Source organism: Amblyomma americanum, chromosome 3 (genome assembly GCF_052857255.1).
Source record: "Amblyomma americanum isolate KBUSLIRL-KWMA chromosome 3, ASM5285725v1, whole genome shotgun sequence".
NCBI lineage: Eukaryota > Metazoa > Arthropoda > Arachnida > Ixodida > Ixodidae > Amblyomma > Amblyomma americanum.
The window spans coordinates 218181911-218205189 of NC_135499.1; the positions used below are offsets into that span (position 1 = coordinate 218181911).

At 43.2% G+C, this 23279-nt stretch overlaps 1 protein-coding gene across 1 annotated transcript in view; it reads left to right on the forward strand.

Moving 5' to 3' along the window:
- The first annotated feature begins 210 nt into the window (after positions 1-210).
- The window catches only part of LOC144126090 (protein O-mannosyl-transferase TMTC4-like), a 48028-nt gene continuing 24959 nt past the window's right edge, over positions 211-23279 (forward strand). The window contains exons 1-12 of the mRNA XM_077660016.1: positions 211-371; positions 1877-2265; positions 2987-3167; positions 5360-5447; positions 6665-6756; positions 9795-9884; positions 10506-10658; positions 11360-11562; positions 12362-12539; positions 16852-16908; positions 17100-17171; positions 21457-21644. Of these exons, the coding sequence (XP_077516142.1) occupies positions 1901-2265; positions 2987-3167; positions 5360-5447; positions 6665-6756; positions 9795-9884; positions 10506-10658; positions 11360-11562; positions 12362-12539; positions 16852-16908; positions 17100-17171; positions 21457-21644 (1667 nt within the window). The 5' untranslated portion in view covers positions 211-371; positions 1877-1900. The remainder of the gene's footprint in view (positions 372-1876; positions 2266-2986; positions 3168-5359; positions 5448-6664; positions 6757-9794; positions 9885-10505; positions 10659-11359; positions 11563-12361; positions 12540-16851; positions 16909-17099; positions 17172-21456; positions 21645-23279) is intronic.

The following is a 23279-nucleotide window of genomic DNA, read 5'->3' on the forward strand; positions in this document are numbered from 1 at the left end:
CACTAAGCAAATTCAGGTTGTTTGCGGTTGCTTTCTTTCTTTTTCAAATATTAATTTATCTCACGCAATCATACTGTTATAAATGAGGGAAAATTAAGCGCGCGGAAACCGAGCAGCCAAAGGAGAAGTGTTGCGAATACGACGGCGAATCGCTTTCAAGCCGCTCTTGAAAGCGAAAGCGAAACCCGTTCTGGTCACGTGACCCAACAGGACAGTCGGATCCATGCCGGTTAAGTTGTCCGTGCTCATCGGGCTTGTAGGGCTTCGTGGATGCTGGGATCATAGGTAAACAGATGGTTGTGCTCGCGGACTTACCTGGCCGCTTTGAAACACTCGCTTAACTATGCCGTCATAGATGCACAATGGACGCGGTACGTACCAACTCCTTTGTTCTGTAACGTAAAGTGCCAATACCGACATCTATGTCTCGGGTGTGCGCCGCACGGACCCACACTTCTTTCAGTTGCTACATAGTTGAAGAAAAAGTTGCAGATGATACTTTCACAATGGACCGAAATAGTAGTGAGAGTTTTGAATTCCTAACTTAATTTGGCATTCTGTCGAAATTTGTTTCTAGTTGTGTCTAAAGTTTTGTTCCTTCAGAAAACCTGCCGTCGTACTACTACTGTGCCATTACCACACGTAAATCGGGGGCACCTCTCGACACACAATAGCACGACTAGTTTCTTAAACAGTTTGGATCATAACCTAAGATCAGTTAGCATAGCTGAGCGAGCGGTTGAGGTAAGGTGCAAGAGCAGCGGTGGGAGCGTGTGCATCGTGCGCTCACAACACTCTGCGGAAGAGGCGACATTGTAATGTAGGTGTGATCTCTCTTGGGCACACGGCTATTCATGTTGGGGCTGATGAATGGAAGCCATTTGGTACTACCTGTCGCGGTGGCTATGTGGCTACAGCGTTCGGCTGCTGGGCCCTAGGATGCGGGATCGAATCTCGGCCGCGGCGGCCGCATTTCGGTGGAGGCGAATTGAAAAGGCACCCGTGTGCTGTGCGATGTCAGCCCACGGCAAAGAACCCCAGGGGGCCGAAATTAATCCGGAGCCCTCCACTACGGTGTCTCTCATACACCACGTGCGGGATCGAGACGTGAAATCTGCCTACCATGTCATTTAGTATTCGATAGATGCAGCCATCGGCTGAAGCTTTCTGGGTTTGCGCGAACGAATTCGTATTGCAAATGAGAGGCCTTGAAGAAAAGAAAACTAAGGAAAGAAAGCTGGTCGAAAATCGCTTCAAAGTGTGAGAATCCGTTGCTGTTTGACATAACATCTCGCAGGTTGTAAAAAAACATGAAAAGCATTTTTCGTTCAGGCATGAAACATTGCCCTCTGCTTGTGCTTTATGCGTTGTGACAAAGCATTAAGCAACACAACATCCTGAGAGCCACACAATGACCGTGGTTTTGTATTCTGAGTCTTCCTGTAAGCCATTGCTGTGTTATGCCACCATGAAGCCATGAAACTGGCTAGCAAGTATTCATGCACTAAGATATTTCAGAACATTGTCATTGGCCAGGTAAGTGACACATTATTTAACCTGTCATTTACAAACAAATGCGCAAGCGTAAAATACAGAAGAGACGAGGTTGACGGGGCATGCGCAAAACACATTGTTTTTGTTTGGCTTCCAGATCTTCATTTTCCGTTAATAAAGTCTTTCTTTCTGTTCCATGCTGTGAGTGTACCTTCTTTCTTGTTTAAAGAAAATTATGCAGAATTGTTGCTCAGAATCACATAATTGTTTTTCCTTGCTGCGAGGATGAATGCAAGTGTCTTGTATCGCTGCCCCTCCCAGAATTACAGTGCAAAACCATCTGTTTTGTGTTTTACCACTGACAACTGCATTCCATACGCAGGCAACCAAGGTCTTATCATGACCCATGTCATGCTCTGGCATCAAAGCCACGGCAGCTATGTTCGACCACAATCGAAACTCGACGGGATTCAAGTGTCCCAAGAAAGAGTGGTCCAGAGAGGCCGTTCACAGCTGGGACGAGACACTTCCAGTGCCCAAATGGGCTGTTCATTTTGGACCTTGTTTGGTGGTGGGAGCTTCCCTGGCCTGCTTTGCCCATAGCCTGGCTGGTGACTTTGTGTTTGATGACACAGAGGCTGTTGTGCACAATGTTGATGTGCAGCCCGAGGCTCCCCTCCGGCGCATATTTGAGGACGACTTCTGGGGCACGCAGCTGCAGGCTGAGTCAAGCCATAAGTCGTACCGGCCACTCACAACCTTAACTTTCAAGTGAGTTCACACAAATATTTTAAAAGAAAACTGTTTTACACTTTATTAGATTGTGGCTTTCATAAGATATCATAAAACAGTGTGCTTCACTGTATCTCTACTTTCACACAAGTGTGAATACATCATACCATTATCATATTGTTAGTTCTTCTTTAACTACTAAGAAATGTGCCTTAGCACCTCAATTCTATAACCAATCACCGTCATGATTGCATGAATGTGATTGCTTGTGTGACAGTGCCTGCTTTTCATCTCTGAAGAACCACTGCACACTTTTGCATGCTCCATTTTCCCAGACCTGTGCTTGGTGACTGAGGCAGATAGCAGAAATATGCAGTCTTTGTTAATGATTGCTTGGGAATTTGAGTCTTAGTGATATTTAACTCATGAAACTTTTAGTTGCAAACAAGTAACTATGAAACAGCACAGGGACAAGACAGAAAGGAAGACACAAACGGATTGCACCCTTTGTTAGTTGTGCTCATTTGTTAATCTTTGTGCAGTTAACTATTGAGCAACATTGTAGCAGTTATCCTGGTGTTCTTTTTGTTGGCTTGTCCTTTTCCACGCCTCATTTTAATTTCTTCTTATTTTCGTTGCTTTTGCCATTGCTGCTGTGTACACGCGCTCAAGACACAACTGGCTGCAGTACTTGGTGAAGAAGTGCTGCCCACTTGCAATTTAGTGCTTGCCTTGTTTTCTTTTCGACCCTGTGTTCCAGACTCAATTGTTTGTTGGCTGGTGGCCTCGTGGCTAGCCACTTCCATGCTGTCAACGTGGTCCTCCATGCACTGGTGTCGTTCCTTTCCTTGCGGCTCTTCGAGGTGCTGCTGCAGGGGGCTCCACGTGCCTCCCTTCTCTGTGCCCTCCTCTTTGCTGTGCATCCAGTCCACACAGAAAGTGTATGTGCGACCGCTTGGAACACTTATGGTGGTGTTGCAACAGGGGAAGGAAATACCAGGAGGGCGTATCATGAAGCCTAGCTGTTAAAGAACATGGCGGAGAATGAATATCTGCTCAGCATGCACCCTTGTTATGTCAGAGGTGGTTATGCATCATGTTGAGCAGGCAAACAAGCACGCTTGGCCTATTGTACTGCAAACTAAGACAAAGAAGTAGGATGGAACTAGCACAACACTGGTGCTAACTTAACCTTTTAACCCCCAGCGTCGTAAATTCGCAACATATTGTTCACATGCAGTTTACTCATTACTACATGGAGATAGATTGCAACGTCTTGATTTCAGCACGTTCTCAGTAGCCAGTGCCTTCCAGTCAGAAATTGTGGCGTAACTGTAAGGGAGCTGCATTAAGAAAAAGGATGCTTGAATGTGCAACTTCCAACCATCATTCAAAAATCCTCATCTCTGATTTTTTTCAACTTCTGTGGGATAAATAGAAAGACATTTGCTGGATAAAGAAATTGTCTGCTGTCCCTGGATCTTCGGTTTGGCTGCAGCTTTCTTATTTGGTCTTTCACACAACTCGGACTAGGTGCACAAAATGGACCACATGCTTATTGTTGTTAATTGGCAACAAATTGATTTCTCAAAATTTAGCAACAAATTTTTGATATTGACTTTTGAATATGGGTACATAAGCTAGCATAATGTGGTCCAATAACCAATAACCCTCCGTGGCGTATGTGTTGCGTGCCCGCCTGGCACACAGAGGACCTGGATTCGAACCGCAATGCCGGCGAAATTCTTTTTTCAAATGGTCATTTTTGTGCGGACATGCTCTGATGACATGCTCTGCCGACAATCTCTGCTGACAGGTCCTGTACACGCCACTCATGAGACAAGAAATGCTTTCACATTAATATGCATTCTCAGTGGTTCATTCCCAAAGTCAACAGCATTGAAGCCAGGATGTTACTTTTGATTTACTTGCTACATAATGTGTTTTATGCATTGCAATGTTTGCACAGAGGCAGATTTAAGTGGTAGGGGCGGTGGTTGCTTTCTTCAAGCAAAACATTTTTCGTGGGAAAACCGCGTTTAGCTCCTGTTTTTCAAAGAAAACGGCTATAAAGTTCACTGTACCAATAAAGCCTCCATCTCTTTCCTCTGCTAACCATTCCCTCCATGAGTTAGCTATAAATCTACCATTGTATGTGTGGTACCTCACTGAAGGAGCAGGTGCATTTTAGTAGTTAAGCATTTTAGTAGTTAAAAAGTAAGAACTTGTCAGTGCCTTTTCTTTGTTTTTTTCGTGTCTTCATATATAGAGAATTTTTAAAAGAAATATGGGAAAAACTTAATAAGCAGGGAAAATTGTACTAGCCATATGCATAATATTGAAGAATGTAACTGTTAATTAGGTACACAGGCATTTATTTACAATATCAGTTGATGAAAGTGTCAATTAGCATTTCTTGGTAGAGGGTGTGAACAGCTCCTTTCTAGTGTTTGCAGAATTTGGTCCGCGCTTGCACTGTTTTCAGCGCGGAAGGAACTTCATACCATAAGGCAGCCGAACTCTCTTCCTCATCATTTTTTTGATGCTTAGCCCCTTCGCACCAATGCGGTGCAGGGAAGCCGCAGTGACAGCTTATGCGGGAACCATTAACCAGTAGAAAAGTAGCGTAACTCGGTGGGTCATTTAATGCTCACGATATTAAATGTATTATCTGACAAATCGGAAGAATTGGAACATGTCAGTGAGGTTTTGCTGTGTATATATATATTTTTTGCAGTTGGCTTCTCATCCATCTAGATGATAGATCACAGCATTGCTGATTATCAAAGGTATGCTTCTTAACACGCTTGAGCTATGCAAACTACATTGGTGCCACATATGCAAAGCACATTTCACCTTACTAGATAGCTTGTCTCCTGCTTCCTTTCTTTTATTATTTTTCTGTGTGGAAATAGCTGCGTGTCTATGATGCAAAATATTTCTTGCTTGGTTAGAGCGTGGACCGGAGCTTGGTATTCAAGCGAGCTCCAAGAAAGTGGAATTTCTGGCATCAGTGGTTAATCTCATGGTTCCTGCTTTTGTGCACTGATGCAGCGATTGCAGGGAACATGCCTCCATTGCTAGCACACAACTTTTAAGCGAGGGGCTGAATAGTTCTTCATCTGCTGCACAGGTTGCTGCTGTGGTGGGCAGGGCAGACCTGCTGTGCACAGTCTTCTTCATCCTGTCTTTCCTGTCCTTCGTTCGTTGCTGCTCTTCAGGTGTGTGTGAGCCTGTTTTTGAAAGGCATTGTCTGACAGTTATTTCTATACCAGTGTTACTAAACATTTTGGGTTACGAAGACATTTTTCTTGCATGGTTTTTGTGGATAGGCTGGCTGCAGCTGGTTGGCACAGGAAGGTTAATTGGAGAGGTATGGGCGAGGCCTTGGTCGCAGTGGGCGTAGTGGAGTTGTTGGTGATGATGATGAATTCTTATTTCTTTGTGGATTCTTTCCAGATAACAGTGAGTGTGGAATGTGCAACCAGAGAAAGGAGGATAGGGCTAGTTTGTTTGACCCATGATTATTTGCTGCAGTGCAAAGGACAGAGGATTGAGGAGAGTAGTGCTCATGTCATCTGTTCTTTCCTCACTACTGTGACCTTTTTGTTGCAGTTATTAATCTGTATATGTCACTGTCTGCTACTGCTTCAGTTACTTTAGTGCAAGTTTCTTTATTTGCAATACATGTAAAATGGGCCAGTATTTTTTCCCTTCCAGTTTTACTTACTTTACCTAAATTAATGAACATTTGGCTCCCAAGATATTAGAGGCGAAAAATGGAATCTCTGCAGCTTGAGTAGCCTGGTGGTAGGTGCCTGGCATGTGCTCCAATAAATGAATTATTTTTAAAGGTCACAAGTTGGCCAACCTTTCTTTCATTGAGTGTGTCAGCACCGTCATCCTCTTTGCCTGAAATATACAAAAAAAAATTTATCCCTTCATGCTGTTCATGCACTGCAGCTGCAGTTTGTGAAGACAAAATGTGGCGTGTTCACACTGCACGTGCACCTTTGCTCTGATGTTTAGTGTACACATGTAAGCCCAAAACTAAAACACAGCAGCCCCTATCTCACTGACTAAAATAAACCATGCCATTTTATTTCCTGTACAATCTGTTTTGAAAGACATTACACTACTACTGAAAATGCTACGGACAATCTGTCTTGGGAGATGTTTATAAATACACATGAAGCAAATAAAGTGAAGAGTGACAGGTTGTCAGTAACCTCTGAAGTGTTAACTCAATCTTAGGCTTTTTTGTGCTTGGCTTGAACAATTATGTATTTTGCTTTTATGTACATTTTTCAAGCATATCCGTCATTGTTTACTGTGTGTGACTTTTAAAATTATGCAACATTTGGCAGCATTATGTTCCCCACAGGTAGTGCAGTGTGCAGTGATATAGGTTACTTTTCTTTTTTAATCTCCTCTTCAGAGAGTGCCTGGTCATCATGCTTGTGGCTGTTCACATCCATGTTGTTCAGCATTGTGTCCATGCTGTGCAAAGAGCCTGGCATCACAGTCATTGTAAGCACGTGTTTGGTGTACAGTGTTCCTTATTGTTGCCTGCAGCTTTTGAGAACAGATTTCTTTGCTGGCACCCGCCGCGGTGGCTCAGTGGTTAGAGCGCTCGGCTACTGATCCAGAGTTCGAACCCGACCGCAACAAAACCCTAAGGTACCCATGTGCTGTGCAATGTCAGTGCACATTAAAGATCCCCAGACCGCCCGGAGCCCTCCACTACTCCACTACAGCACCATCTTCTTCTTTTCTTCTTTCACTCCCTCCTTTATCCCTTCCCTTATAGTGTGGTTCAGGTGTCCCCTGATATGTGAGACAGATGCTGCACCATTTCCTTTCCCTAAAAACCAATTTTCATTTTTTCGCAGTTCTTCCACTCTTCAAAATTATGAGGCTGTTATAGTGATGTTTAATTCAACAACATTGATGTTCAAATGTTCATTCTGACTGGCAGAGTACTACTACTGCTGCTACTGCTACTGTGTTGCAGCCTTGAGTCTTCCTTGGCCAGAGAGCATGCATGAAAAATCACAGGAGAAAATGCAGGGTCACCATTTTGGGAAATTTTGGAGAAGTGGTTGTTTGGGGACTACCTGTTAAAGTACTTGCACAACTTTAAAATATATGTTTAACCGGCGATAATTTGTAATTCATGGCTTCCTCTTGTCCCTGTATTTGCCCTGTTAATGGTCCGCTCTAATGTAGCACGCAGACTTAAGTGTCTTAAGACCGGTCTTAAAACTTTTTTTATTTATTTATGATAGAATTTTTATTAAAGTCACTGTGTAAGTGTGTTCTTGTATGTAGAGTGTAAATATGCAATTACAGTTTGAATAGCACAATTAGAATTTGAGTTTTAAGCAGTTTTGTGGATTTAATTGAGCTCTTCGTTACAGGCCATTAGCCAGAACGTACTTATAAATTATATGAAATATTTACAGAACTGAATCACCCACGGTGCGCTCTGCGGGTCATTTCCTTTTCTCAAAACCACTTTTCATTTCATTTTTTCACAGTGCTGTTTTTACACTTGCCTCAGTGAAAATACATTGGTAAAAAAAAATCTAGGGAAAAAACGTACGAAGAAACGGGCTGACTGGTAATTTAGGAAGGCAACTATAATTAAATTTAATGCATAATCTAAAAGCCAGTAAAAATATCGTCACTGCAAAGCTCTTGTGTTCCCGAATAAATTGAGACCAAGCTCATTTCAATTGCTTAAGGTGAACCTGAGAAAGAGGCTGTAAGGCAAGACTGTATTTGTAGAATCAGAAGCGGAGATAAAAAGGCTTGAATTCTCTGTGCACTTATTGAAAAATGCCTGTAGCTTTGGCTGCGCTGATGTGTTGTCATCTTGAGAGGTGTGAAATGAAAGGCTGCAAAACGAGCTTTCAAACGGTAGCAAAATGGCGGCAATTGGAGAGCTATTTTGGAATTGTGATTGCGTGATTTGTAATGTCATTCATTTTAAAGCTTGCACTTTGGTTTTCAGCTGTGTGACTGTTTGAGTATTAATTTTTTTCGTTGTTTGGAACTTTTTGAGCGTGGATGCTTTGCAGAGATACAGTTTGAAGTATATTTAGTACAAAAACTGTTCTTCTAAAAATGGACCTTTTCTTGATTTTTTTGCGATCTCAAGACCCGCGTCCCTCCTTAAGGGAAACGCAATGAAAAATATGGCAAATTTTGTCAACATTTTTATTGCCCAAGTAATTTTTTTTAATCCTCCGGTCTTCATTGGTCTCATGACGAAAAGTTGTTGCGAAATATGTTGTACAGATTTAAGAATTGCCGTTTTCTGCATGTGTGGATGTTGAAAATTGTGTTAAAATAGTGCTTCTGATAGCAACGGCGCATCGTGGATTCTGTGGGTTTCCAATAATGGAGCACCATCATCGTAATATTACTGTGAAAACCACTTTTAACGTAACTGCTTTTAGTAGGATTCCCCTATCTCCATTTTCTCAACTGTGGCAGATCGCAATTTAATTTAATTTAATTTATTGAAGTTAAAATAAATTGATTAAGCTCAACTGAATTAATTCAGTAAATAACTAAAGGTCTTAGGGCCGACACTGTAGATTCCATGGCAGAATGTGGGGCTGTATGGCTGGGCTATATGGTGGCTATATTGCTACATTGTTGCCCAGCCAGAAGTTTAGTTGTTATTGGTTTTATAACAACCCATTGACATGAATATTCTTACCAAGTGCAATAAATGAGTTCTGCCTCCCATGCTTTGCTAGGGCTGTACCTGCTCTCCTGCCGGAAAAAAAAAAGATAACCCTTTAAGGCAGAAATACTAGAGATAGAATTTTAACACGATAGCGTTGCAGGCACCATTACCCAAAAAATCCAGGGTCGGTGCTGTTGGTACTGTCGCTGTTGTCAGCGATGGCATTGCGGGCATTGTGAGCGAAAAATAACGAGCATGACTCTGGCAGGTGGTGCCCAAAAAGCAACCTAGGAGGCAAGTGGGTTACCTAGGTCATGTGACTTTGTGGCGTCATCACAACCCGCCCACCGGATAGTGAGCAAACTGCCCGCCGCTGCAGGTGGCAGTTAAGTTAATGATTGATTGCTCAGGAAGACCAACCTGGGCCTCACAAGGCCCACCACTGGGAGCACCTGCTGTCGCAGGACAGCGGAGCATCGCTTAACCACTGCATCACTGCACCAGGAGGGTATGAGGACTCCCAGTGGTCTATGAATGTAAACTGGAGAATGACCTTCTGCATATATGGGAATTAACCCATCACACTATGGCATTATATCCTTAAGGCGTAGCTTAATTAAGTGTCCTCTTCAATTTTTTTGTGTCCATTGCAGTCTGATGTATTTCTGGCAGCCCCTAACAGTCTGTTCGTTACTCCCATTAATAGGGTGAATTATCTGAGATGGTAGTACCTGCAACTGCTGATGGGTTTGCGATATATCTGTATATGTTCATCACTTGTGGAAGTGAGGGAAGCTGTGGTTGTGTAGTTCTTGCAGCTGGTGCTCTTAGTCACAGGACAAGAAACCATGCCTGTTCTGTTTTACAGGGGTTGTGCTTCATTTACGACGTAGTCATCATCTGTAAATTTGATACACTCAGCATCATCACCCGGCGAAGTAACTTGACTGAAGTTAAGGTGAGGAATGCATCTTGTTCTTTGTGATGACCTCTCGAGTTCATTTATGGCTATTTAGTGCTCTTTTCATTTTAAAACAAACAGTATTCTAAGTTTTCTCTCGACTGTTCTGACAAGGGTTGTTTGTAGTCCTCATTGCACACTCTGTGATACCGACACCTTCAGAGCAGTCTGTAGTACACTTTTGCTGAATTGTATGCCACTGTAAATTCAAATTTCGTGTAACATGTGGTAACTTACGAGTCCATGAATCATGTATTACAAAAGGCTGATAGACTCATTTTTGTGGATGCACCATCCTGATAACTCTTTCAATGGCACTAAGTAATGCACTAAAATGCATGTTCGCCGTAAGCCATCAAGGAACCTATGATAAACTGACCATCAGGAAGGTGAAGTATGGTAAGGTGGAAGTTTGTGTGAGGTGAGACAGTTTTACACATTGCTCAGTTTTCGATGTTCGATTCTCTAACTGCTCTTTGCACTGCAGTTGAGTATATAAAAATAAATTTTTTTCTGAAAACAGGGGTTGTGAAATAAAGGCGAGCAGTGCCATCTCCTGCCGAGGGCGACACACCAACTGTACCCTCTCGTTGTTTTTCTTCTGTTTTTCTTTTGCAGAGGCAGCTGCTGCCAGCAGTCCTGCGGCAAGGCGCCCTTGCAGTGGTGGCCTGCGCAGCATTGAATCTACGGTGGAGGGTCATGGGGTCCTCTTCGCCGGTGTTCCAGAGGATTGATAACCCAGCTTCCTTTGAGGAAAACTTCCTTGTGAGGGTATGTGAAGCGCTCTGCTGCTCTGTAGAATGGTATGTTATGGCCAGTAATATTCCTGTCATGATATTGTTGTACAGTGTATTCTCATTCATTTGAACTGGCATAATTCGAGCCATCAGTTTAATGAACTGACACTCTGGCCCCGTAACTTTCAAGCGTACTAGAAAGGGTCTCTTTAAGTCAAACCTGACATAATTTGAACAGCTTCTTGGTTTCCTATGGGTTCAAACTATTGAAAATTGACCATATTAGCAGCTCCTAATGGCTGGCTGCTGTTGAGAAATTTATTCTAGGCTGGGGCAAAAAGTTATCCAGCACACACCTTAGTAAAATGAACCCACTTGCAGCTCTTTTTGTGATGCTTTTCAGGTGTAACCTTCAGTAAGTATGGCAATCCAGGCATTTTGGATTTCGTCCTATGACTTGCCTCTGCGACTTGTTGCACTCTTCACTGTATCAGAAATGTTCATTTTCGTTTGTTTTGGGTCTGCATGTAGCTTTTTCAAACTAGTCAAGCAGCAGCACCTCATAGTGCACAGTTTATACTGCATTAGGCCCCTCGTGCTACTGAAAGACGGGTTGCTGCATTCGATGTACAACACAATGCAAGAACCTAGTACTGTCAGTTTTCAGACAGCAGTTGAGTGCTTCCTGCAGCTGTGAAGATCCTGTGCTGAGTGTGTATGTTTACACGCTTACAGGTGGTGAACTACAACCATGTGTACGCACTGAATGCATGGCTGCTGTTGTGTCCTCAGTGGCTGTGCTTCGACTGGTCCATGGGCTGCTTAACCCTGATCCGGTCTGTAGCAGACATCCGCATTCTCAGCAGTGTCGCCCTCTGGGTGTCCTTGGCTATGCTTGTGGGCCAGGCATTGGTGGCAGCAGACACCCAGCTACGAAGGTTAGCGTCCCAGTTTAGGCACTGTCAGTCTCATCTTTATGAGCACCTGGCTTGCATCTTTGCTTAGCTGTAGCTATGGAATACACTCAAAATGTTGTCTTGTAGTACAAAATAAAAATACACTTGCCTAAACAATTCATTGCAGTACCCCTCCCCACCTGATGGCCTTAGACCTTCCTTTCTGAATAGAAGTCATTCATTCATTCATCCATTCATTCATTCATTCATTCATTCATTTGTTTATAGGAAACATGATGTAATTAACTTAACTGTGTGCTTGCAAACATTTAATTGAAATGTGGCCACCTGTGCTGTGTCATGCACTATAAGAGGGAACATGGAAGCACATGGTCATTACAGCCAGCATTATTTAACTTTTTCTTTGAGCCAATTCATGTGAGAGGCAGTAACAGATTGCACATTGAGATAATGGCTTCTGCACTCTCTTTACATGCAGAGTCTATCTTTTGGTGCGGCATTGAACATGAGCCACATGCTTGCACATTGTAGCTCACAGGGGAAAAAAAACTGTGCATATTCTATGCATATTACATCACTGCATACACAGGAGCAGTCCATATCGCTGTGGTGTCAAAAATGTTTTTTTCTGCGCATTGATGCTGTCTCTCAGCAAACAGTGTGAACTGTGGATATCCTTGGGAAAATAATTGTCCTGCAGATCTGAGGATTCTACATTGCTGCTCATTGTTCCATGATGGTTAGCTGTCCCATGCACTTTGTTCGGCCTGCAAAGATTGCACAAGCGATCTGGCTTGCTCTTGTGTCCACTAATACGCAGGCTGCTGTGCATAGCCTTGTCACTGCTGGTGGTGCCATTCCTGCCCGCTTCAAACCTGTTCTTTCGGGTGGGTTTCGTTGTGGCGGAGCGAGTGCTCTATCTGCCCAGCCTGGGCTTCTGTCTGCTGGTTTCTCTTGGGATGGCGCGCCTGTCCACCGCCTTGCAACAACACCGCAAGGTGAGTCTGTTTTGGCACTATCAGTGAGCGGCATATACTCAGGCACAATGCACGCTGAAAGAAATTAGCTTAAGCAAGCCTCTGGTTGTACAGGGAAAGTACAGTGCGAGGGGCTCTTAATGTGCAAGCAGCAAACAGGCGATGAGATTGTCGGGCCATTCCCACTACTGCAGTGTATGGAGTAAGCAAGATGACGGCATTTGCACTGCTACTTTACATTGGCTGTTCACTGGCCGTCTGCGGCTTTGTACATGAGTTCGCATCTTGCTTACTCATAGGGAGCAACATCAATCAGCATTTTACTGCCGTGTGTGATATGCCAGGCACTGAACTGGAATGACCAGTTGCACATGAGTCCACATCTTGCTTACTCATAGGGAGCAACGTCAATCAGCATTTTACTGCCATGTGTGGTATGCCAGGCACTGAACTGGAATGATCAGTAAGCGACAGTATCAGTCTATGCCAGCAACAAGGTAGCTCCTTCAAGGCACAGTGCAGTATGTACAAACAAACACAAATGACAAAATAATTGTAATCTCTAGTAACACTTCATGTATTTGAACAAGAGTTGGTGCTGTAATGCACGTGACATAGTGCCATGTGAAGCGGGTCCACTCCACACAGGTAAGAGTTTTAGAAAATTACAGCTGTCCGCCACTGCTCGTACAGTCTTCATTGTACTGGAAGGCAAGAATGGCGTAGCCAGCCTCACCCTTGGTGTATGTGGGGCGTCACACCATGGCATGTGGCGATTTTGCTGCTCCAGCCATTGTTCACTTGTGTTAATCACTTTTCATGTGCACTGTGCACTGGGTGGTCTTGGATGAACTGAACTTGTGTACAGCTGAATTTTTCATCATCAAATTCATTTGTCTCTCAGGGGAGAGTCAGTGTTTAAGCACCTGGATGCTGTTGTCTATTTTGTTTGTATAGTACCTCTGTTTGTTTCATTCACTATAGCAACCATCGTGTGAAAGCATAGCAGACGGCTGCACTTCTTATGATTTTGTGAGAATTACACAGCAGGAAACAGCAGGCAAGTGCCAGCAAGCACAATACAGTGAGGGGACAGAAATAAAACTGAGTGGCAGTGTGCGCTGTTGGACAAAAATTATTCCAGAAAAACGGAGACAAGTGCGAGCATGATGGGAGGGTACTGGTATGGCGTAATAATTAGCAAACCGAATGCAAATATTTCACCAGTTTTGAACAGCTGCCCATTATAGGGATCAGCATTAAGCCTTAAATTAAAAGAAAGCATTGCCATTTTATGAAGGCAAATGTTAATGGTACCTGAAACATTTTTTTATCATCATCATTGGAATCGGAAGTGCGTCAGAATCTGGCAATTGCAGTAGTTGGGAAAGCTGAGTGCAATCGCGGTACTCATCATTGTTATCAAGTTTCATTTCCGGTTTCTCTCTGGTTTTCGTTTCTGGTTTCTGTTTCCAGTGCAACAGAATTGGCAGTTCAAATGCTGAAAAGCTTCTTTCAGCAACAGCAAGTTGAGAACTGTTTCTGCACGCCCTCTCATGTATGAGTGATGCCATTCAGAAAAAAAAACGGCTGTGAGAGCTAAGGCAGACAAATGTAATATCTTTTTCACAGCAGATTAAGTGGCTGTTTTTATACTGTGCTTTACAGATGGAAAGAATGATCGTACAGTTCACAATTTTTTTAAAATTTAATTTTCAGTACTTTGTAAAAAACGCTCTTATCCTTTCCTTACTCTTTTGCAATAAAGTTTATGCTTATTTACTTATTTATTTATTGGAAATACCTGCAGCGCCCGAAGGCATTATTGCAGGGGGGATGAGGATACATAACAGAAGAATAGGCCAGAAAAAAAAGAGGAAAAAAAAAGCAATACAACAAGGCATGACACAGCAAGTACAAAATGAATGAAATATGAAACAACAAAAAGACATGACGAAAAAAAAAGCCAACTGACCAAATGATGCTGGACCAACAAGAACGAAGACCGCGTGATTAAAAAAGCCAAAAGAAAGCCAACTGCGCACTCATACATCCGACAGTAACGCGCGGAACATAGACTCGGAACGGCACTCAACAATTTCATGGGGTAGGCGATTTCAGTCATGAATGCTAGATGGGAAAAATTCGTTTTGATAAGTGTTAGTTTTGCATTTAATTTCTCTTAATCTTCCACCCATGGTCAAGTCTGTTTGACCTGAAATGCGGTGGAAGCAAATAATTTTCTTTATCTATTTTTATTTTTCGGTGAAAGATTCTGTACAGCATTTCTAACCGGTAGTTGGTACGGCGTTTCCGTAACAGCTCCCATCCCAGCGTTAGTTTAATGTTAGTAACACTGCTGTTAAAATCATAATTACTTGAGACAAACCGAGCGGCAAAGTTCTGAATACGCTCAAGCATGTCTGTTAAATTTAAAGTAGGGGGGTGCCAAACAACACAAGCATACTCCAATATTGGCCGAATATAGGTGAAATATAGAAGCTCTTTAACTTTTAGTGGTGCCATTTTAAAATTTCTTCTTAGAAAATTTAAGATGCCATAAGCTTTAGCAGAAACGTGCTCGACGTGCTCATTCCAGGTGAGATTAGACGAAAAGTAAACGCCGAGGTATTTATAGTGAGTAACTCTAGAAAGTCGGGTAGAATCTAGTTTGTATTCAGCCAAGAAAGGGTGATGCTTGCGCGTGAAAGAAATAAACTGACATTTTATTGGGTTCAGAAACATCTGCCACTTCAAACACCATTGCTGTATGCGGTCCAAGTTGCACTGCAAATGACAAGAATCTGAAGAACTGTTAATAACATGGTAGATAACACAATCGTCAGCATATAAACGTATTTTACAGGTCATATATTTAGAAATGTCATTAATATAAACTAGAAACAGCAGAGGTCCTAAAACAGACCCCTGCGGTACCCCCGAAGATACAGGAACATAATCAGACTGGGACCCATTAATCAATACACGTTGTTTGCGTCCCTGCAGGTAACATTGAAGCCAGTTTAGAAGGGAAGTTGGAATCGTGATCAAAGATAATTTATACAGTAGCAAATCATGAGGTACCAAATCAAACGCTTTCTTGAAATCTAAAAAAATGCAATCCGTTTGTAGACCCTTGTCAAATGATGAAAAAATATCATGGCTAAATTCTAAGAGCTGCGTCGTACACGAGTAACCTGATCTGAAACCATGCTGAGCTTGAGTGAAAAATTCATTTTGTTCCAAATGCTTCATCAACGCGCTATATATTATGTGTTCAAGCGTTTTGCAACTAATACTTGTAAGCGAAATCGGCCTGTAATTAGCAACTATGTTTTTAGGACCACCCGTATGAATGGGCACCACGTTAGCGTTTTTCCATTGCTGGGGTATTATTCCTGTATCTAACGATTTCGAGTATAGAATAACTAAGTAATGAGCAATGATTTCAGCACAGACCTTCAAGACATTACCGGGAACATCTTCGGGCCCGCTTGCCGAAGACACCTTTATGTTATTCAGCAGGTTTAACACACCGTTGTATGTAATTGTTAGCTCAGGCATTGTCTCTTGCACATGGGCATCCATGACTGGCATTTCATGATGCGAGTTCGCTGCGAAAACAGACTTAAAATAATCATTGAAACAGCATGCCTTATCAAAATCATCAGTTATAGGTTCAGCGCCGTTATTCAGTGCCGGAATACCGACTGATTCACGGCCATTAACTTTAAGAAATTTCCACAGTTCTTTTGGATTACTCTGAATTTTAGCACCTAACTCCTTCATGTATCTTTTTTTCGCAGCTTTATTTTTAACTTTTATGTCTGTTCCAAGAGCACGTACCTTTTCAAAAACTTTTGCGTCCCGGTATTTTTTGTACGTGTTTAGGAGACTACGCTTTTTCTTAATCAATAGTTTAGTTTCCTGAGTTACCCACGGCTTGTCCTTGCGCCGCTTAGCTGATATGTTTTTGAAAGGAACATATTTGTCAATGAGCACATCAAGCTTCTGCTTAAATATGTCCCACAGCGCAATAGCATCGAAACGCTGGCTCATGAATATGAAGTCTTGTAAATAGTTGGCAAGCTCGCTAGATAGTGATGAGTAATCGCCTCTATCATAGAAGAAAATTTTCATAGTGTGCCATTCTGCTTATTCTCTCTGCATATAGAACTCCTGATAATTGGAACATATTTTCCGGATCCTTTGAGGTTCCATTTGAGAAGAGTAGACTGTATCGCTTTAATGTGTTTCAGGGCCCGTTAGAATGTGCGTGCCCTTTTGCATGTGAACTCAAGTTATTCTTGCTTGTGTTCTTCTTTTCTTACAGATTTTGCAGTACTGCATTGTGGCACTGCTCTTGATTTTCACCGTGAGGAGCATGCAGGTTTGTTTTCTGTCATTCTGTCCTTCTGGTGCTTAATGTGTGGTGTTCTTGGGTAGAGCAGCACTGTGTGCATTTCTTTCATAGTTATCACTGTTCATGCACGCTACCTATTATTGCCATCATGAAGCCAGGAATGCTGTAGCAGTTGCTGAAAGAGCAGTTGAAACAAAGCGGCAATACTTCTTTTCCAGAGGTGTCGTGAATGGAGACACGAATCGTCACTGTTCAAGTCTGGTCTTAAAGTATGCCCAGGAAATGCTAAGGTGAGGATGGTGGTGGTGTGCAGGCAAGCATTGGTCATTTCTAGCAGTAGCATCCAAGCTTCTTCTTTCTTGCTTCTTTTCTTTGTCCCTTCTGTTTACCGGCTTTGTGTCAGTAATATTTAATGGTTTATCATCCTGAATGTGGTTTGCCTGCAGTGTGTAAAAAGTCTGTGCTACCATTTTTTTTTTTTGTTAGAAAGGTAAACAAGCCTTGTTCTTAATGCTTGTTTTGCAGTGAGATTTGTGCTCTTTGAGCATCTGCGTGAGCAGTGTTCAGAGTTCTGCTATTTCTTCTTCACATGGAAATTCAAGTGAATGCATTCTGATGATATCATAACCTTAGGAGTCTAAAAGTGTGCAGTAATATGCTTCAAAGTTTGTAACTATTGATAGTTTTAACTACCAGTGCAGAATTAAAGACATGGATGAGACAACAAGGACTCAGCGCTTATTGCCACTAAACGTTCGAGTTGTGCACACATATTGATGCACAAGTAACAAAAAAATTGAGAAGAAAAGCAAAAATGGATGAAAAGTGAAGAAAAAGATTCACAATGCAGCCTTCGTGACTTGAGCACATTTATTACTCAAGCATATGCCCGTCTTTTCTTCTGTGATAGTGTTGCCAGATCACGGGAACTGTTGTGCCTGATATAAATATGCTGGTATTTATTTCATCAAATCAGCTGAAGATTTGCTGGCACACATCACCCATTCTTGCAGTTTTCACTGCCTCAATAATTATCCTCACGGTCTGATCATCATTCGTGCTTATTGCCTCACACTTTGTGAATAACGCTACACAGCCACTGTTATTACAATAAAATTTGATGTGCCCAGCTGCACTAATGTGCATGTCGTCGCATTGCTCCCGCAGCCCATAATTTAAAGGGAAGCTGAAACGGTTTTCAAATCGCATGGAACGCTGTGGTTTAGAAGAAAGGACCTTGAAAATCACGTGTTTAAATTTTTTCCGGATTCTGTCCGCAAACAGAGCTGCAATCGCTTCTTAAAAACCCGCCGCCGGCACGCCCCCGTCGCTTCCGGAAGCGCCGGGTGGGGGGACAGCAGAGAGGGAGAACTGGCGGAAGTGACGCCATTCACGGAGAGTCGGCCGGCTGTCCAGCTACGCTTGCTTCACTGCGGCCCGCACTTTGGTGAACCACAGATCAGCGTAATCTTCTGCCAGCGCCGTTTGCTTTCTCTCGTCCGGGCGTTCCGTGTAATGCTTGAAGCCTGTATATGAACCAGTTTTGGCATGACACTTCTTTCGAACAGCGCTCAGCACACAGCTTGGTAGAATCCATCGGTTGTTCTCCTCCAGCCTCTTCCACGTTAACAAGACAATCTGGTGGTACGAAGCATGCCGAAACTGCCTGCACAAAATATGTGCATCAATATTTCTTTTTTCATATTACTTTTTTCCCTGTTTGTAAACTCTTTGCCTTTTCCAGCTGGTTCACATCCATGCTGAGCCACTTCCAGCATTGTCTTTAAGGCACACAGTCTTGAACTCTTTTGAGCTCGTTACGCACTGTGTGCCTTTTTGCTTTTTCCTGATTGCTTGTTGCCCATGGCAGCACAAGCAATTCTCTTAATCTTGCATCAGCATCGCATCGCAGCTGCACCTAACTGAACAAAGAAACGATTATATAAGCCTAGTATACTTGAGCAAAGCAAACATTTGCATTCATGAGCACTTGGTCATGGCTGACAATCGACAATGGCGCCAGAATTCGTGCTAATTTCTCCTTGAGTCAAAACGACAAAGTTGTCGAGCCGCGGTAGTATATATCTGCCACAAGCAATTCTACCGGTTATCTCGATACGCAACAGCAGCAACTATATCTCGCAGCACACTAGTTTTGATGAGCAGCACTGCGAGCTCCGAAACGCAGCCATAATTACTGTTCAAAAGCGTGTTGAGCATGCAAAAAAAAAAAAAAAAACGCACAGGGGTAAGTGTAAAAGTTGCATGGCTGAACAGCAGCCCGAACATGCAACAGAAGGAAAGCGCACACGGGAGCTTTTTCCCGGTCGTCTCGTCTCTTCGCGTTGCAGTACAGCAGCGAACCGACTCCAACTCATCCAGTTTGGCATTCTTTTGTAATTCTAAAAGGACTTCGGGAGAATAACTGGGCAAGTAACTATAAATAAAGAGCAAACAAATGCTTTACCTCGCGCGACTTGTGTAAGCATGCCGGTGATCTGATTTAGATCATGTTTACAGGCGTTACAAGAATTTGGTCAAGAGAAAAAGCCAGCAAAAAAAAGATGCAGGACCAGGAGAAGACACACACAGACTGTCGCCGGAAAGAAGTTGGTGGCCAGGTTTTTATGCAGCAGCGGTAGACAACAACGTGTCGGCGCAATTTCCTTTTTTTTTTTATTGCCATTGCACATGCACCTACACAAAAGATATGCATGCGCATGCACCTACGCAAAACATACGTATCAGTCGAGATTTGGTTTTCGTGTTACCCTGGTAGGGTGTGAAAGGTCCATACTGGGTTAACGAAATTTCTGGCTTGCAGGCTCCGTCATGCGGTCGCTTGTCTATTGCTTAGCTTCTTATCCGGCGGTGGCACCAGTTTTCTGTTTAGTCTGTAGTTTTCAACGATTTCGGTATAGGTTTGCGCGCGCTCGTCCAGGTTCCGACAGTCCGGCGGTTCCACGGTTACCGGGAAGCAAAGAATATGGGAATGCGCTGACTACCATTATTCTATGATAGCTCATTTGTGATTTATAGCAGGCACGTAGTACATTCCTTGAATGCGTCTAGTGTGTGGGACACAGCTAGGCACCTGCAACATTATTTTACAGTTCCAAACATGTAAAGGAGGCAATCTCAAAGCTCACCCTTTTGAACGCCTTTAAAAAGTCTTGGTCCCTCAAGTTTACAATGAAACAGCTTCCAGACCCAAGTTGGGTGCTTGTCCGATGCAGGTTTCCCGCAGTCCATCGTAACTTCTGTGGTCGAAGCACTAAGCAAGTTTGTGATGAGGGCTTCCCAAGAAGACCACATTGTTGCACAAGGCGAAGAGGATATGCGCTGCGATCTCCTACATCATTGACATCTCTTAACGGTTGAGGAAGAAAGCCAGCATTGCAGGTGTAGACGTTTTGTTCACAGCACCAAACAAATTAGCGCAATTATGATATCAAAACTATTGGCCAGGTGCCACGGAGAAAGGTTGTCATAAAACTCATTGGCCTGACTTTATACCATGCATCAAATCTGTGGTTTATGAGCCGCCATTGTCCTGTGGTGAAAAATACATTGGGCAGACAGGAAATTACTTAAATGACAGACTCTGAGAGCAATGCAACAACATGCACCAATGCAGCCGGGAACATTGCAATCAATTGTGATAACTGTGGTTATGTAAAGTTGTTTTTGAACTGCATGGCTATCAGCAATAACAGTGATTGGACCGCAAAGGAAATAATAGAGGCAGTGGACATTGCAAGACTGAATGACATACGTGTCAGCCCACCTTCTGTTGATTTGATGAAAAAAGAACTGTCGTATGTACACATGTGCTGCAGCTCCTACAGCATGGCGACATGATTGCAAAAGAAAAAAAAACAAGCATGCAAACACTGTGCCCTTGTTTTAAGTGAAAGCCTTTATGGCCCATTAGTAGGAAAATTCGGCGTTGTTATCGGTGACCAGGAAAAGTGGTCCAGAAAATCTCCAAAGATGTCGGAAAAGAAAAAATTTGCGACCGAAGGTGCAGGGAATTGAACCAAGGACCTTCAGATTGTGAGGTGAGCACGGAACCCATAGGCCACTAAACCGCTGTGCTGCTTGGCGAATAAAGGTGAACATAATGTATGCATTTCCTTATGACTGTATGCTAATGAGCAGGCATGTCATTAACAAAGAAATATAAATGAAAAAATTAATGCTTCTGCCTTCAAAGTACACAAGTAGTCTTAAGTGCCCTCCGTAATTGTTTTACCTTTTTACTTTCTTTTCCTTTTTTCTACTTGCACATAAGTGCATGTGTGTGTTTTAAATAAAACTCAGAAGTCAGCACTGCATCGTCGTCATTGTCATATCCGTGTCTTAAATTTAGCACTCTTGATTGGAATAGGGCACCAACTCCACCAAACCTGCATCCTTCAGAGTTTGCAAGACTGTGGGAGATGCTGCAAATAAATGAGCGTCAATGAGGCGTGGTGGCCCCCTTGTCACTGCCCCTTGTCAGCATGTGCTGTCCTCTTAGACATCACTGTATGGTGTCAGACATGCATGCCTCGATTCCTTTGCTCTGACCAGGTGCACTACAACTTTGCCAAGAACGTGGGCGACAGTGGAGACAGGGAGGGGGCCATTCGTGGCTACCGGGAGGCCCTTCGTCTTCACCCAGATTATGACCAGGCCATGAATAACCTGGCAAACATCCTCCGGGACGCTGGGGAACTGGACGAGGCACGGACCTTGCTCGAGAGGGCCGTAGAGCTCAGGTAAGGCACACTTCTTCCTTGAGTGTATTTCTCTTCCTGTTTACTCGTTCTAGTGAAACATGGTAGGCACCTGAGAAAATCTTTTGCTTTGACATACTGTACCAAAGTGCAGGTGGGCAAAGTTGGTCAAGTCCATTGTGGCTGGATGGGACCATTGCTACTTAGCTAGAAAACCATAGGACAACCTTCTCCATGCCCTTCTAGCCAAAATGCTTGAAGCATCAGGGAGGGAAGAATTAGAAAAAAAAATGTTGGTTGGGACAAAGAAAAATTAATCCAGATTAATCCTGTATCAGAGCAGTAGGGACTCCTGATTTTAGTAGAAAATTGGTTTTTGAGGAAAAAAAATGGCGCAGTAATTTCCTCAGCTATCTGGGTGGACCCAAACTACCCCTGTGCTCTAAGGGAAGGGAAGAAGGTGGAAGTGAAAGAAGAAAGAGAAAGAGGTGCTGTAGTGGAGGGCTCAGGAATATTGCACTGACATTGCACAGCACTGGGGCGCCTTTGCATTTCGCCTCCATTGAAACGCAGCCGCCGTGACCTGGTAGCTCAGTAGGGGAGCGCCCTAACAACTGAGTTATGTGTAGTTTCTTTAGAATGGTGTACACATCAGTAAACACAGATTACCGTATGGAATTAGCCCAAGCCCAATGAATTATTTATCATTCAACTTCTCTCATGTACCAGTTTCTACAGCCAAATGGCACCTATGAGGTCACGAGTGAGTTGTGACAATATTGAGGTCACGTGAGGCATGCGAAAACAATTGTGTAATCCTGCTCGTTTATCTGTTGCCCTGCTGGCTTTTGGAGCAGGCTGGCATCAGAGTTACGAGTGCATTAAAATGAGGAAGCAGCAGTTGAATTTTTTGTACGCCTCGTGTGACCTCATCATACTTTAACATCATCTGTAACAGAACAGTGTGAGAGAACAATTGAACTGTAAGTTATTTAGCAAGCATAGGAAAATTTTTTATGGGGATCAGTTTTTAGTTTTTACTAATGTTATGCAGAGCATTTCCTTCCACCCTAGCTCGACGCCTCCACACACACACACATTCCTCATTTTGATGCGCTGCTTGGCTGTGGAAGCCGCTCTGAACTATAACATATTAACTTATGAAAGATATTTCACCAAAGCATGAAAAACCTATTACTAAAAATGGGTTGTGGTTTTTTATGGGGGAGGTAATGGCGCAGCAACTGTCTCACTTCTCGGTGCACACCTCAACCATGTCAGGGAAGGGCGGAAAGTGGAGTGAAAGAGGAAAGGGAAAGAGGTGCCGTAATGGAGGGCTCTGGAATAATTTCGACCACCGGGGCTATATTGCATGGTGTATTTACAAAACACAAGTATATATATAGCTGAACCGCTAGGGGGAATCTGCGCCCACCAAGGGAACTGCTATTTGTCTTCCTCTTTGTCTGCACCTATGATTGTGACACGACCCTCCAGCGACAATAACACATTCTCGGTGCTTAGCTGGAAGCATGTCAGCTGCATGGTATGGCTTGAGCCAAACAGCATCAACAGCATTAGTCGCTAGGCAGGTGAACAATGTCGAAAAATTTAGCAAGGGCAATTTGTAGGTCATATCGGTCACCTGACGGAGCACGCAGGAATGGCCAACGTAGG